Source organism: Triticum urartu, chromosome 6A, assembly GCF_056163025.1.
Source record: "Triticum urartu cultivar PI428250 chromosome 6A, HENAU_Tu73, whole genome shotgun sequence".
In the NCBI taxonomy this organism is placed as follows: Eukaryota; Viridiplantae; Streptophyta; class Magnoliopsida; order Poales; family Poaceae; genus Triticum; species Triticum urartu.
This window is the reverse complement of record NC_141878.1, coordinates 22,176,817-22,192,455: the sequence shown is the minus strand read 5'-3', so window position 1 is coordinate 22,192,455 and position 15,639 is coordinate 22,176,817. Positions and strand designations below refer to the sequence as shown.

General features: G+C 48.8%; 2 protein-coding genes and 1 pseudogene across 5 annotated transcripts; 1 reads left to right on the top strand and 2 right to left on the bottom strand.

Annotated features, from left to right (window-relative positions):
- The first annotated feature begins 73 nt into the window (after positions 1 to 73).
- LOC125513057 (receptor-like serine/threonine-protein kinase NCRK) lies at positions 74 to 6,762 on the top strand. 4 transcript variants are annotated; one of them, XM_048678102.2, is made up of 7 exons: positions 74 to 1,030; positions 3,980 to 4,120; positions 4,253 to 4,378; positions 4,470 to 4,589; positions 4,695 to 4,952; positions 5,061 to 5,302; positions 5,457 to 6,762. In XM_048678102.2, the coding sequence occupies exons 2-7, from the start codon at positions 4,048 to 4,050 to the stop codon at positions 6,522 to 6,524; spliced, it is 1,887 nt and encodes a 628-aa protein (XP_048534059.2). In that variant the 5' UTR covers positions 74 to 1,030; positions 3,980 to 4,047; the 3' UTR covers positions 6,525 to 6,762. The 4 variants fall into 4 exon arrangements, with proteins under 4 accessions (XP_048534059.2, XP_048534061.2, XP_048534060.2 ...); XM_048678104.2 differs by having other exon boundaries at positions 74 to 3,141; XM_048678103.2 differs by having other exon boundaries at positions 74 to 3,664.
- An 11-nt stretch (positions 6,763 to 6,773) lies between these two features.
- On the bottom strand, positions 6,774 to 8,882 carry LOC125516380 (uncharacterized). Its single transcript, XM_048681850.2, has one exon. It carries the CDS (start codon positions 8,880 to 8,882, stop codon positions 6,774 to 6,776), a length of 2,109 nt encoding a protein of 702 aa, XP_048537807.2.
- A 4,385-nt stretch (positions 8,883 to 13,267) lies between these two features.
- LOC125516379 (uncharacterized) lies at positions 13,268 to 15,276 on the bottom strand (annotated as a pseudogene).
- Positions 15,277 to 15,639: the final 363 nt, after the last annotated feature.

The following is a 15,639-nucleotide window of genomic DNA, read 5'->3' as shown; positions in this document are numbered from 1 at the left end:
CCCTTGGTTAGGCCTTGTGATCTCTGACAGTCTGAATATAAGTAAGTGGAGTATTCCTCCGTCTTAATATTCTTGTCTTAGATTTGTCTAGATACGGATGTATCTAATACTAAAGCGTGACTTGATACATTTGTATTTAGACATTTGTATTTGGGACGGAGGGAGTACATTTTTAGGTTGGCGCAAGGATTTGGTCTCCGCTGGGAAATGGGGCTAGGTGAGGTGGCTGAGCTGCCTTGCCTTGGATCCGATCTGGTGGCTGTGAGAGGCAGAAAATGTGTGTGCTGTGTAGACATGCCGAGATATGGCGCGGTAAGTCAACTGTAGTGCACATGGACATGTATGCCTAGGGGAGGGGAGGAACCCGATCTGGGTCTAGAGGGAATTGATATTAACTACTAGTGCGGCATTATTTGTTTTATTTTTTTGATATAAAAGCTGGACTTATACTCGGTGAATCAACGACAAGTCTTTACCGGTGTTGCACTTGGTTACCTTGTCCAGTTCTTTTTTGGGGGGTCCGGTCTGGGGCAGCTGAAGGAACGGTGGACGGTGTTTTACTGCCATTTTCTTCTTGTTTGGTTTATTTTATGTATTTTGTGGAAGAAGGGTGGACGGTGTCCCGTGGGACTGCAAGCGGTGCGTGTTGGTGGGACGTGCGTGCGTGCGTACGCGGCGGGGCATGAATCCGGGAGCGCGTGACTGGCATGATTGCTTGTGGGGGAGGGAGGATTGGATTGAATTTGGTGGCGGTGTCGTGCGTGAGGACGGACGGACAGGCCCAAGAGATAGAGGTGCCCCTCCCTGCTTCACTGGAGTAAGCAGGGCATTAACGACGGCCTTATTACTGGCCTGACCAACGGGATGGAGAGCGCATTCAACTCGAGCGAGCGCAATCAGACAAACAGAAACGCTCCCCAGACCCACGCCCCATCCCTCTCCCAGGCACGTGCGTCGGCGATGGAGACGGCAGCGGACACGGTGGAGCTCCATGGATGAAGCTCAGCAGCGGGCGAGGACGAGGACTGAGGTACCACCCACCTTCCCTTCTCCGCTCCTCGTCATTCCTTGGCGCCTCGCCTGCATCGCATCGCATTGCCTTGCCTTGCCTTGCCTGCTTCCTCCCCCCACCTACGCGCGGATTTCTTCCTGAAACCTCGACTCGCCCAGAGCCCTCCTCTCTTCTCTTGTGTCGCCTTCTGTCTGCTTCTTCCTCCTTCGCCGCCGGTCACCAGCGTGATATGAACAGCTTCGAATTCATCCACGAGCACCAGCGTGCTTCCCGTTTCGACGGGAATGGGAACGAGATTGCTCCTCTCCCTTCACTCGCCTTCACTAGATTTCAAAAACACTTCGGTTCAGGCTCAGGTTCTGGTTCACATTACCGTCTTTCTGACGGACGGGAAGATGCCATCTCGCTGTAGAGTACTGTCTGCCTTGGCCGCCTCCTCCATCTGCTGCTCTGCAAGATCGCAGAATGATTCCTTTAGTCCACCTGCTGGTCCTGGTCACGGAGCACACTTGTTTTCTCCCTTGGAGGACGGTAGCAGCTTTTTCGCCTGGGGAGCGGTAATTTACTCCCTCCAACGTGCTCTGCCCACATTTCTCTCCTTTTACCACGCCACCAAGATCCATAGCATTGTCTCTAGCAAGATGGATCGAATGCTTTTGGACCGGCCCACTCGATCCTCGGCCCTGCCATTCACATGGACACACAACAATGGGACTTGAAATCTTCCTCTGGTTTCACCTTTACTAGTACCTCGGATGCTGTCTTACTGCAGCAGCATTATTAGTTTTAGTATCACCTCCTGTCAGTAAGGCCACTAGTTTAATCCTGTCCTACTATGACTATGCTCATCCCAGGCCACCCTCCTCACTCTACCCATCACCACCATTACTTTAATGGCAGTGGTTGCAGAAAGAGGGCAAAAACGAACGAGATGCGTTTGTTTGCAACCAATGGGTCTCATTCCGGCCACATGGAGGCAGCCAGCCAGCCACGGGTCTCAAAATCCAGCACCGAGGAATGCCGTACGGTGGCCGCCACCGGGATTATTATGCCCTCCAGTCTCAAGATTTTGTTTGCCCCTGACCTGGGACCAAACCCAATGATGAACCACGTTTACATGTACTACTACTAGCATCCATCTATCAGTGTCAGCATCAGGCCCCCCTTTTCTTTCCTTTTCATCATTCCTCATCATCTTGGCTGGCCTACCGAGCTTGGCCGTCACGGAGGCGATCAATCAACCAATCAAATGGTTTTTCCATTTTGTTTTCCCGTTCGCGGCGTCGTCGGTGCAGAGGAGATTGGCAGCTGCTCATGTGGGATCCCAGGAACAGGCCCCGGGTGTTGATAGTTGATTGATATTACATATAATTCCTTTTTTCTTCTCCAAGAGAATGCCAAGTGACTTCAACCATTGACACAACTTGCTAATAGTGTTATTGTATAAATGTATTATAATGCATGTAGAATCTAGATACGACGTGTGCCTCGCAACCAACCGGTTCAGCGTCGCCGAAAAGGGAATTCAGAGATGCAAAGGGGAAGCTGCTGCTGCCTGCCCACCACCACCTACATGGATGGTTGGAATAGTTTGAGCAGCGGTGGTTGCAGATGGCACGTCCATGCGCATGCAGCTCGAGGTGAGGTGTAGCCATCAGAAATGAAAGAAAGAAAGTTTGGTCGTCTCCTCAAGAAGCCGCCGCGCCGTCCTTTGCCGACAGAATCCAGTGGCTAAAGCCGCGTTTGATTAAACAAAAGAGAGCGGGAGATGAGGTGTCGCAGAATGATGATGATGATGTTGATGATGATGATGATCTTAGTGCTGCTCGTTATTGATCTGAGGCTTGCGGTGTTAAGCTACTGATGGCACCATCTTTGCAGAACCTGTCCTGTTGTGGTTGTGCCCAAGTTCCTGCAAACGAAGGTTCTGGTTTTTGCCTTTTCACGGCGAATGCTTAAGAACGTCGTGTTCTAGCAGCAAAGACCAGTTGCAACCTGGCCATGCTCTTTTTGCATCAGTTCGCAGTTTGGTGCTATCTTCTTGCACATGGCGGGTTTTTGAAGCCTTGCCAAGCCTGAGATCTCTGACCACCGCCAAGCCAAGCATCCGTAACATCTGCGGCTCTCATGTCAGTTGTTGCCCTCTCAACTTTCAGTCCACAGTCTCCATCCAACATCACACCCAATTAGCACATGCAATCCAGTCTCTTTGTAGTTGGAAACAGATGGCTGCTGTTCTAGGTGTCCTAGCCGTAGACCTATTTTACTTATCTTTCCTAGTGTGTAGTGCTGTGGGTTGAGATGTCCCCTGTCTTGCAGGGTGCTGGTCCTGAATTGAGTTTATTATCACAATGATGGATGTGCAGTGCATTTACAAGACTTTTCTTGTCGTTGAAGTTGATAGCTTTCTGTCCCTTCGTTGCTCGGATTCTCTTGCCTTCATATAAGCTGACCCCTTTGTTAATCATAACTTAGAACTCCACCTCTCTTTAGTTGTACTCTCAGACCAGGATACTGTCTGAAGCAATTCATAAGTTAGGCCGGTTCATTACCGTTTCGGTTGATTTCTGCCTTTGAACTACCAGAGAGATCTTGTCACTGCCGTATGTTCGGCAAGCTTCATAGATCTGTTTAGCACTAAGATAGATAGCTGTAAGTATAAATTTCAGAGTCACTCAATCTCCTTCCAGTTTTAACTTGTTAACGATGACTCGACATCTAATAGGATTTTGTGCTTGCTAATGATGAACTGCACTTGTTTCTTTGTTTTAAATCTGTTCCCCTCGATATAAATAGTCGCATAATTTGATAGATAGTCCACCATGCACTCTTTATTAACAATATCAAAAGTGTAAAGTCTACTTGTTCATAGTGCTATTCATGTATCAAGTTGATGTTCTTTTCTCCCATTTTGGTCAATAAGCCATGATTTCAAACATCCGTTATTATTTGCCATCTTTTCTTCAGAGATTGAACTGGATGGGGTCTGTTTGATATTCCTCCCCAGTCCCCACTCCCTACCTGCAAACTAGCCGATGATGGATCTCCACATGAAGCTTCTCGTGGCCTCCCTCAGCTGTGTACTTCTGATACAAGGAGCATTCTGTGGTAAGCACTGCGAATTCATGAGCAACAGAATTCTTCTAGAATGTGCTAAACACCTAGATTACCATAGTGCCCTGTATGAAATGTGCTCAAATATAGGTGATTTAACATCTGGTCCTCTCATAAAACATACAGATAACGCCGCAGGGGGGACTGGAGCCACAAGCTGGACATGTGTATGCGCTGCTCATCCGCTAGGTGAACCAAACTCCAACAGCAGCCTGTCATCCAGTTGCGACTCCTCGTGCCATTGCCTACGAGGTATGGGAAATTAATCACAATTAATGCTTATCAGCAGTTAAACAAGTCATGCCACGGAAGATACCTGAACTTTGGGTCTTTGTCGTTGCAGATGAAAACGGCGGCACAGGGTCATGGAACTGCTCGTGCCGCTCCGATAAGGCCCTTCAGGAAGAAGAAGATGGTGTGGTGCACAGCACGAGTTGCTTCACTTCCTGTAACTGCACATCTGGTATATGAAATTCTTCTCTATTGATTCAGACATATCCATCAATTTGGAGGGAATCTATTTTGTGGTTACTGATGATAACCTGAATTCTGCCTGTTTTAACTCCAGGAAATTCTGAACAAGGGAGGAAGCATTTCTCTAGCAAAACAGTCATTGCAACACTCCTGGTATGTGTGGTTCTCACCACTGTTGCTTTTGTCGGCACCACGGCGTACTACTTCCGCCGCAAGGACGCGCTCTCTCCGCGTTCCAGGATGCACTCTTTTGACAAGTACGCCAGCTGGAATAGCAGATCGAACCTCGTTAGCCACCGATCTTCTCCCCTTACCCAACTGAAACCCAAACCCGGGCTCAGTGTCATCAAAGGCAAGGCAAAACATTTCTGTGTTATTTGTCCGAATTTCTTCAGAGTTCTCTATTCAGGAGGTCAGTCTTGGTTCTTGTTTCAACTCTGATTTTTCTGTCACGGCGCAGGGTTTTTGTGCAGCTGTCCGCTCGTCTCCCGGAGCGAAGACGGCCCATTCCCTGGCGTGGTTCTCCGATTCTCCTACGCGGAGTTGGACCAGGCAACCGGAAAATTCTCCGACGAACAGCTCATCGGCGTCGGTGGGACGAGCAAGGTGTATCGTGGCCAGCTCGCTGATGGCAAAGTCGTCGCCGTGAAGAAGCTTCGGCCCCTCGGCGGTGCGGACGAAGACTATGAGTTCCTGTCAGAGGTATTGCAAATCATGTTCTGATGCTCTGTTTTACTCTGTTATTAAGTCTGAACTACAAACTTTTTTCAAAAAAGTGTGAACTCTGAAAAAGAGAACATCCATAATCCATGACCATTGATTGGCATCTGAATCTTCTTCCTCCATGAACGAACAGATAGAGCTGCTGTCGCGGCTGAACCACTGCCACGTGGTGCCATTGCTGGGGTACTGCTCGGAGCGGCAGGGGCGGCAGCTGGAGCGTCTGCTGGTGTTCGAGTGCATGACCAACGGCAACCTGAGGGAGTGCCTGGACGACCTCAACAGGAAGCCCATGGACTGGGCGACGCGCGTCGGCGTGGCACTGGGTGCGGCGAGGGGCCTCGAGTACCTCCACGAGGCGGCGGCGCCACGCATCCTCCACCGCGACATCAAGTCCACCAACATCCTGCTCGACGACAGGTTCAGAGCCAGGATCACGGACCTGGGCATGGCCAAGTGCCTCATGAACGATGGCGTGACCAGCTGCTCCAGCTCGCCGGCGCGCATGCTGGGCACCTTCGGGTACTTCGCGCCCGAGTACGCCATCGTCGGCAAGGCATCGCTCAAGTCGGACGTGTTCAGCTTCGGCGTGGTGGTGCTGGAGCTCATCACGGGCCGGCAGCCGGTGCACAAGAGGGGCGGCGCCGGCGCCAGCGGCGCGGGCACGGACGAAAGCTTGGTGATGTGGGCGACGTCGCGGCTGCGGGACAGCAGGCTGGTGGTCGCGGAGCTGCCGGACCCGGCGCTGAAGGGCGCGTTCCCGCCCGAGGAGATGCAGATCATGGCCCACCTGGCCAGGGAGTGCCTGCAGTGGGACCCCGAGGCCAGGCCCACCATGACCGAAGTCGTCCAGATCCTCTCCACCATCGCGCCCCACGCCGACAAGCGCCGTCGCCACCACCTGCCCGCCGCCGCTGGCGCCTTCGCCCCGGGCTTCCACGCCGAGAGGCCGCGGGAATGCTTAGTGTGGCAGGACGACGACGACTACGGCCATCGCCGCGATCACCTGCACGGAGGGAACGGCAGCAATGCCAAGGGCGCCGTCTTGTCCGGAGAGGTCACGGTTAACGTCGGGATGCCAGTGACGATGGTGACGACGATGGGGCGGAGCTGGCGGTCGGCGGAGCAGGAGGAGGTGGACCTGACGGAGCCGCGGCTGGAGACGTTCACGGAGCCGACGACGACAGCCAGCCCCTTCGGGTGAACGTGAGATGAATCGAATACGTCGTAGAATAGATTGATAGAATAGTCAAGTAGAGCCAGAGAAGAAAAATGTGAGTGAGATGCATTGTACAGGCAAGAACGTAATCAAATCAATTTGAGAAGAAAAATGTGAGTGACATGCATTGCGACCAAATTTACCAAACGATTCGATGCTATTACATTGGTATAACATTGTACATTCGCCAACAAAAATGAAAGAGGTACAGCATTGCAGATAACACCGCTAATGTCACAACTTTTTCATAATTTTACATTGCATGCCATCAACAAAGGAAAGAAAACCACATCTCCACGACTTAATTGTAAAGAGCATCCCAAACCACAACCAGAGACCAGACACAATCCCAGCAATCACACAGTAGTACATCCAGTGGTCCTCCTCTTCACCATTTCTCTCATCCGGTGCAAGCGAAGTAGTGGCACACGAAATGTTTAGAGGAAATCCACAAAGCCCAGAATTGTTGGAGTAAATTGATGGGTCAGTCAGCGTCTGAATCTGATTCCCGGTGGGTATCTTGCCCGACAAAAGATTGTTCGAGACATTTAACGTGTTGAGCCCTGATAATTGTGTGATGCTTTGAGGAATGTTTCCAAAAAGTTGATTAGATGATAGATCAAGGATCTCAAGAAAAGAGAGGCTACCAATGTCCTGGGGAATGCGGCACGACATATGGTTTCTTGAAAGGTTTAGGAACCGAAGGCCCTGAAGATTGGTTAACTCTTCGGGGATGCATTGTGATAGAAAATTGTCTGATAAATCAATACCGGCTAATAATCGGATTGTGCCTCTGAAAGTCTGATCCCGACCCTTCCAGATTATACCAAGTCTGTCATTATATTTACCCCACAACAATTTATCTATTGCTGAAACATTTTTTGGGTGCCTCATGGAGGTCAAGTTGCCGAAGCCTATAGGAATTGAGCCAGTCAAGCTATTGTTGGACATGTCGAGCAACTGAAGTTGTGAAAGCTGTGATAAACCTGAAGGAATTTCTCCAGTGAAGTTGTTTGATCTGAGACTAAGGATTCTAAGCATTGGAACCTGACTCCCAATCCATGGAGGGATAACACCAAAGAACATGTTATTCCCTAGATCCAGAGTGGTCAGGGAGTTGCAACCCTCTAGGACCGGCGGGAAAGCACCAACAAAGCCATTTCCAGCGAGATAAAGTGACGTAAGAGAGCAGTTGTAGCTTGCCACAGCCGCGGGAATTTTACCTGAGAAGGAGTTGTTGGATAGATCCATGAAACGCAGAGCCTTCAGGTTCCACCAGCAGTTCGGGAGCTTCCCCGTGAGCCGGTTATTAGATAGATCCATGAACGCCAGATATTTGAGGTTGCACCAGCAGTCCGGGAGCTCCCCGGCAAGCAGATTGTCGGACAAATCTAGATTGCCAATGAGGAGGAGCCTGCAGAGCTGGTGTGGGACGTTACCAACGAGGTTGTTATTGTAGAGCCGGACGATGAAGAGACCGAGCATGTCACCGAGCTGCGGACGAATGGAGCCGCTGAACCTATTGCTGCTGATGTCGAGGGTGACCAGCGAGTGGCAACCATCCAAGAGTGGGAAAGCTCCAACAAAAGCATTTCCGGCGAGATCTAATGTGATGAGAGAGCAGTTGTGGCTTACGGTAGCTGCCGGGAATTCACCTGAGAAGGAGTTATCGGCCAGGTGCATTTGCTGCAGAGCCTCCAGGTTCCACCAGCAATGCGGAAGCTTCCCGATGAGCCTGTTGCTTGACAGGTGCATGACCTCCAGAGACCGGAGGTTGCACCAGCAGTTGGGAAGCTCTCCGCTGAGCTGGTTGTAAGAGATTCGCAGTATCCGTATGGAGATGAGCCTGCAGAGCTGGCGCGGGATGTTGCCGACGAGCTTGTTTCTATTGAGATTGAGGTCGCCGAGGCTTGGCATGTCACCAAATTGCGGCGGGATGGAGCCATTGAAGCCGTTATTGCTGAGGTCGAGTGATTCGAGGGAGCGCAGACGCGAGATGCTGGCCGGTATGGCGCCGCCAAGGTCGTTGCCGCTGAGATCCATAGAGGCGAGCGCCAAGAACGCCATGGTGTCGAGCATATCGAGCCCGCCCGATAGACCGAGTCCGGGGAGATTTAGCTCCTTGATCACGCCATTGATGTTGCAGAACACACCTGCCCAATCACAGACCGGCGTGGCCCGGGTCCAGTTAGATAGCGCGGTTGCGTTATCAAGGCTGGCCTTCCATGCTAGAAGGGCATCGGCCTCCGAGTTCACCACGGCAACAGTTGTCGCGGAGATGGCGGCCGCTAGTAGGAAGAGCACGGCAGTGCCGGCGAGATGCGCTTGGGTTGGTCTCCTCATGTCCCCGACCCTAAGCGTGATGGTTCAGTATGGAAAATCCAATCCGCAGAAAATCACGCACACACATATATATGGATGGATCGGCTGGCGCTCCGTTTCGTGTGGCAGAAAATCATACGCTCTGTGGCGTGCACCGTACCCGAGTTATTTACAGCAGTGTCCTGGCCCTCGTCATCTGTGTGCATACCGCCGGCAGGTACACACCGTGACGAATAGCGCCGGCGAAGAGCACCAATCAAGCAACGCACACACATACACCAGGTCCAATAATGTCCAATCAAATGAATGTTTAGAAAGCCTAGTCTTAGACTAAGTACGTTGTGCTCAACTTCTTTAACAACCTAGTCTCAAACAAACTTAAAGGGTAGTTTGATACGAAAGGAAATATAAAATATGGTTACAGAACTATTTAACCACATTTCGATGTTGTCCATATCTACTCAAACAGTATCCAACTGATGATTTTAAGGTGCACCTAAACTGATATGGACTGTTAATTGAACATAACATAACGGTTGTTAGAAGTAGTGTATATCACCTTACGAGGTAGGTATGAAATTACGTCAAAGACAGCCTGCAAGATGCTCGGCTCCGATCCGGCCGGCCCGTTCATGCTGAATCCAAGTTTTTTTTTAGTGACAACACAATTCTGTATAGTTGATAAACCAATTTGAAATTGCTTACCGTCTTATGGTGAATCCAAGTGTTAACAGTACAGAAGAATAAAGCCCTGTATAGTTGACTGTAATGGTTTTAGGGAATATTCCGAACACCCCCTCCTGTTCGAGTCGTGCATCGCGAGAACCGAATTTTCTTTCTCCGAGCCAGGTCAGACCATGGTGCGCGCGCTTCCACATGGAAGTTAACACAAGACTGTAAGAGGATTAGAAATGAGATAATTGACGTAATGCGGTGCGTATATTATTGAGCCTTGAGGTATAGAGGTACAAGACTTGGAGGGCAAGAAGGCTTCTAGAGATAAGATGAGAAGAATTCCTATCTAACTAGAAGAACGCCGGTGCGTTGCAACGGGGTCACATTAATTTTAAGTGTTCAATATCAATTATGTTAATATTACATTTAATATTCTCATACATATTAAGTGACGTTGACAACCTTTTTTTCCATTAAATTCTCACATATGTGATGCAGTAAAGCACATAAAAGAGATGACGCCGCTGACAAGATCTTGGCGATTATATGTAACATAATCAAGCGGTGCTAGCTCAACTTTAGTGCCAATCAGCATAGCCTATTTAGCCGATATATTTAGATCAAGTCCAGCACCCCGCATCGACGTCCCTGCCGTCTTCCTCAACCTTGGGCCACAGCGACATTGTCGTTCGATCCGCGCCGCCCCGAGCTCCCATGTCTTCTCCTAGGGCGCCATTGACACCGCCATGATCTCCTTTTGCCTTTCCCCTCTTTCCCCTCTCGTTTGCTCTCATTAGGTATTTCGCCGTGGTCGAGAACCGCCGTCCACCATGGCCATTGCAGGGGTAGCCACCGAGCTCCTCGGATTGACCCCGTGGCACATGCCCGCTCCTATGCACGCCCATGCCCGAGCCTGCCGCTCTTCTTCCGCGCCTGCGGGGCCACTCCCTCTCCATGCCCACGCCCGTGCTACACCGCGTCGGTCGCGCCCGCCGCTGTTGTCGCGCTCGCCGCAGCCACCGCACCACTGTGCCCCGCGCGACACACACCCTGGCCGCGTGCCACACTCTCGCTGGCTGCGCTCGCCCCATCTGTTGCCGTCTATCCCTTCGCTCGCCCCGCTGTCGCGCCCCTGCCTCGCGCCGCCTCCAGTCGTGGCCATCTTCTACCGGCCGCCCCCTTAGCCACGCCGGCCGCATCTCTGCCCTCCACCGTCGGCCGCTTGCCTCACCTGCTGCGTGCTGCTTCCTGCTGCTATGCGCTGCTCTACCGCTGGTACACTGCTGCGCCATGCCCTAGACACCGTCGTGGAGAAATGTGGCGGAGGGATTGTTAATGGAGTACGAGAAGGAGGTGGCGGAGAAGGTGTGGAGAGGCAGAAGGTCTAGGGTGGTGTCACCTGGCTATGGTGGAGGTGTTTATGCGAGAAGGAGCCGGAGTGGAAGGGGAGGTCACAATTGGAAAGAATCGCAAAAAAAAACCACAACCCGGAGATCTCATTCCAAAAAATGCTAATATCGATGGAGGGGTGATTTCCTTCAATAGGTGGAAAATATAGAAAATATTGGTTGTTATCAAGGAAAGGTAAAAATTTAGGAAAGTTAAGATTTTTGAACTGATTTCTATGCAAATGGGTTTTATTGTTTGGTAACGTGATATCAGTACCTGCCCGTTTGTGACGTGTCTGATTAGGAAAGTTTGCAAATGTTAAGAAACTATTTATTGGGAGGAAAGTTGTGACGTGTCTGTTATTTGTTTACTAAAACAAATTTCACTAATAAGAGAAATCGATTGATTTAAATAAGTTAGGAAAGTTAGATTAAAATGTATTATTTGTTTCCTAAAAATCTGTTATTTGTTTCCTAAGACAAATTGAACCAATAAAAGAAATCGATTGATTTGCATAATTTAAGGAAGTTAGATCTGTGATTTGTTATACGTTTGGAAAGTTCTGGTTGTAATAAAGAATGGAGAGAAAAATAAACCGATGGACCTGTGTGGGAGGGGGTGGTGGGAGGAGAGACGAAAAAACCCAGCGAAAATAAACCGCAGAGACTATTCACCAACTCGTTCATTAGGAGTAGAGATACCGTGTAATTTATAACTACCAAATATGTCTCTCACACCCACTATAGAAATTGCTTAATACTAGTCGTCAACCCATGCGAATCGCATGGGATAGCATGCAATACAACTTTATACGGTATTTAATAATTATAAACATTAACAATATAAAAAGGTCACATGCATTAGAAGTATAATCATCACATATCTTTTGAAATAATTATTATTAATGCAATATTGGCTCTATACAATTTGTTTTTGCTTGGTTAATTTCCAAAATGTAAACATGAAAATGCAATTTCACTATGTATTTAAATTTCATTTATAGATATATTTCATGCTATTTTTGGTCGAGTTTGTAATGTAATTGTCTCAACACAAATTTCTATTCACATGGGAGACATATTTTTTTCCATATTTGTTTTAAACTGTCTACATCCGTATTTTAGTTATATTTTAAAATACAGAAATTAATTAAGTTCACATTTTGTATTTTCTATAGTTTTAGAATTGTGAAAGCTATTATTTTAGAGCTTGCCGTCATGTGTCATTGTAAGTTCTCTTGTCTATAAACTCTTATAATAATCAAGGTAGGGTTTTTGTTTACAATTTTTTTGTTTTGATTTATCTTTATTAATAAACATTTATAATTTCGGACTCATATGTCTAGCTTGTGGTTTGAGATGGTTCAAATCAAGTAAACTTACTCACAAAAGCTGTCAAATATAGTAATATACTGTATATGTTTGATATAATTCAATGACACTACACAATATTATGTTGAAAAATAGACTCCACATTAATCTTTCCACCAAGAAACATCCAACAATATTCTTAAATATATAACATTGGTTTTTTAGACCAGTTAAATCTGAGAATGGGTGGGTAACCAAACCAAACCTGAACTGAACTCACGTGATGACGTTTTGGAAACTGAACCAAACTAACCCCCCGTAATTGGCATTGGCACCCAGCCCAAACTAAACCACATGACAAATTCCCCAAAACCAAACTAACCCATTCTAGGAACTATGGTTTTAGCCTATGGTTCTATATCAGTTCCCCACCCATACATGTACAGCTCAATATATGTACGATCTTGCACTTGACTGCTAAAACATAGAAGTCAATTTAATAACATGTACAGACATTGCACTTGACAGCTTACATATTCTGCACTACCAATACTTAATTTGCTGAACACTTGACAATTTCATAACATGAACACTTGACATTTTCATAACATGTACAAAACACAGATTCTGAAGCACAAATATTACACTTGACAGCTTACACATTCTGCACTACCAGCACTTGAAGTACATAGGTAATGACAAACGGAGCTGAATTAAGACTGATAATGGATTCCAAGTCAGGATTGCGTTACGCCATCTGCCGATGATAGATGTCACCGAGTTCTCACGGTGGTAGTAGTCAGCCTGTACGTGCGATCCTCCACGTGCATGCATGGCATGGCGCCATGGTGGGATCGATCTATCTTTGTACAGGCAAAAATGTAATCAACTCAATTTGAGAAGAAAAATGGGAGTGAGACGCATTGCGACCAAATTTACCAAGGGATTCGATGGTATTAACTGGTATAACATTTGCCAGAAAGAAAGAAAGAAAGAGGTACGTACAACATTGCAGATAACACATCTAATGCCTCAACTTTTCCTAATTTTACATTGCATGCCATCAACAAAGGAAAGAAAAAAACATCTCCAAGACTTAACTGTAAAGAGCATCCCAAACCACAACCAAAGACCAGACACAATCCCAGCAATCACACAGTAGTACATCCAGTGGTCCTCCTCTTCACCATTTCTCTGATCCGGTGCAAGCGAAGTATTGGCACACGAAATGTTTAGAGGAAATCCACAGAGCCCAGAATTGTTGGAGTAAATTGATGGGTCAGTCAGCGTCTGAAGCTGATTCCCGGTGGGTATCTTGCCCGACAAAAGATTGTTCGAGACATTCAACGCGGCGAGCCACGACAAGCTCGAGATGCTTGGCGGAATGTCTCATGTAAGTTCATTAGATGATAGATCGAGGGATTCGAGAAAAGTCAAACTACCAATGTTTTTAGGAATGCTACATGACAGATGGTTTCTTGATAGGTTTAGAAATAGGAGGCCCTGAAGGTTGGTTAGCTCTTCAGGAATGCACCAAGACAACAAATTGCCCGACAAATCGATACCGGCTAATAATTGGATATCTTTTCTAAATATCTTGTACTGGCCCTTCCAAATTATGTCGATTCTATCATAGTAATACCACTTGTTAGACGGTTTCTTAGTCGATAGATTTTGTGGATGCATCATGGAGGTCAAGCTGCCGAAGGCTACCGGAATCGAGCCGGTCAAGCTATTGTTTGCCATGTCGAGCAGCTGAAGTTGCGAAAGGCGTGATAACTCTAGAGGAATTTCTCCAGTGAAATTGTTTGATTTCAGGCTAAGGATTCTCAACAATGGGATGTGACTCCCGATCCATGGAGGGATAACACCAAAGAACTAGTTATTCCCCATGTCTAGGGTGGACAACGAGTTGCAGCCCTCCAGGACCGGTGGGAAGGCACCAATGAAGCCATTTCCGGCAAGGTAAAGAGACCTAAGAGAGCAGTTGTGGCTTGCCACAACTGCGGGGATTTTACTTGAGAAGGAGTTGTTGGATAGATCCATGAAAAACAGAGCCTCCAGGTTCCACCAGCAGTCCGGGAGCTTGCCGGTGAGACGGTTGTCTGATAGGTCCATGAACATCATAGCCTGGAAGTTGCACCAGCAGTCCGGGAGATCCCCGGTGAGCCGGTTATTTGACAGGTCCAGTATCTGGATGGAGAGGTGCCTGCAGAGCTGGTGCGGGATGTTGCCTACGAGGTTGTTATTGTAGAGCCGGAGGTCGGTGAGGCTGCCCATGCCACTGAGCTGCGGCGGAATGGTGTTGTTAAACATATTGCTGCTGAGGTCGAGGATAGCGAGCGAGTCGCAGCGCTCTAGGAGTGGGAGGGCTCCGAAAAAGGCATTTTCGGCAAGATATAGTGATATGAGAGAGCAGTTGTGGCTTGCCTTAGCCGCCGGGATTTCACCTGAGAAGAAGTTGTTGGACAGTAACACAGACTCCAGAGCCTGGAGGTTCCACCAGCAGTCCGGGAGCTGCCCGGTGAGCCAATTGTCCGACAGGCTCATGTACCGCAAATACTGGAGGTTGCACCAACAGTTCGAAAGCTCCCCGATGAGTCGGTTGTTGGACATGTCCAGTGACTGGATGGAGAGAAGGTTGCATAGCTGGCGCGGGATCTTACCAATGAGGTTGTTCTCGTAGAGAGATAGGGCGGCGAGGCTGGGCATGTCACCAAGCTGTGGCGGGATGGAGCCGTTGAACCTGTTGCCGCTGAGGTCCAGACCCGGCGCTGAAGGGCGCGTTCCCGCCCGAGGAGATGCAGATCATGGCCCACCTGGCCAGGGAGTGCCTGCAGTGGGACCCCGAGGCCAGGCTCACCATGACTGAGGTCGTCCAGATCCTCTCCACCATCGCGCCCCTCGCTGACAAGCGCCGCCGGCACCACCTGCCCGCCGCCGCCGTTGCCTTCGCCCCGGGCTTCCAAACCGAGAGGCCGCGGGAATGCTCGGTGTGGCAGGACGGTGACGACGACGGTCGTCGCCGCGATCACCTGCATGGAAGGAACGACAGCAACGCCAAGGGCGCCGTCTTGTCCGGAGAGGTCACGGTTAACGTCGGGATGCCAGTGACGATGATGACGACGATGGGGCGGAGCTGGCGGTCGGCGGAGCAGGAGGAGGTGGACCTGACGGAGCCGCGGCTGGAGACGTTCACGGAGCCGACGACGACAGCCAGCCCTTCAGGTGAACGTGAGATGAATCGAATACGTCGTAGAAGAGATTGATAGAATAGTCAAGTAGAGCCAGAGAAGAAAAATATGAGTGAGATGCATTGCAAATCAATTTGAGAAGAAAAATGTGAGTGAGATGCATTGCGACCAAATTTACCAAACGATTCGATGCTATTACATTGGTATAAC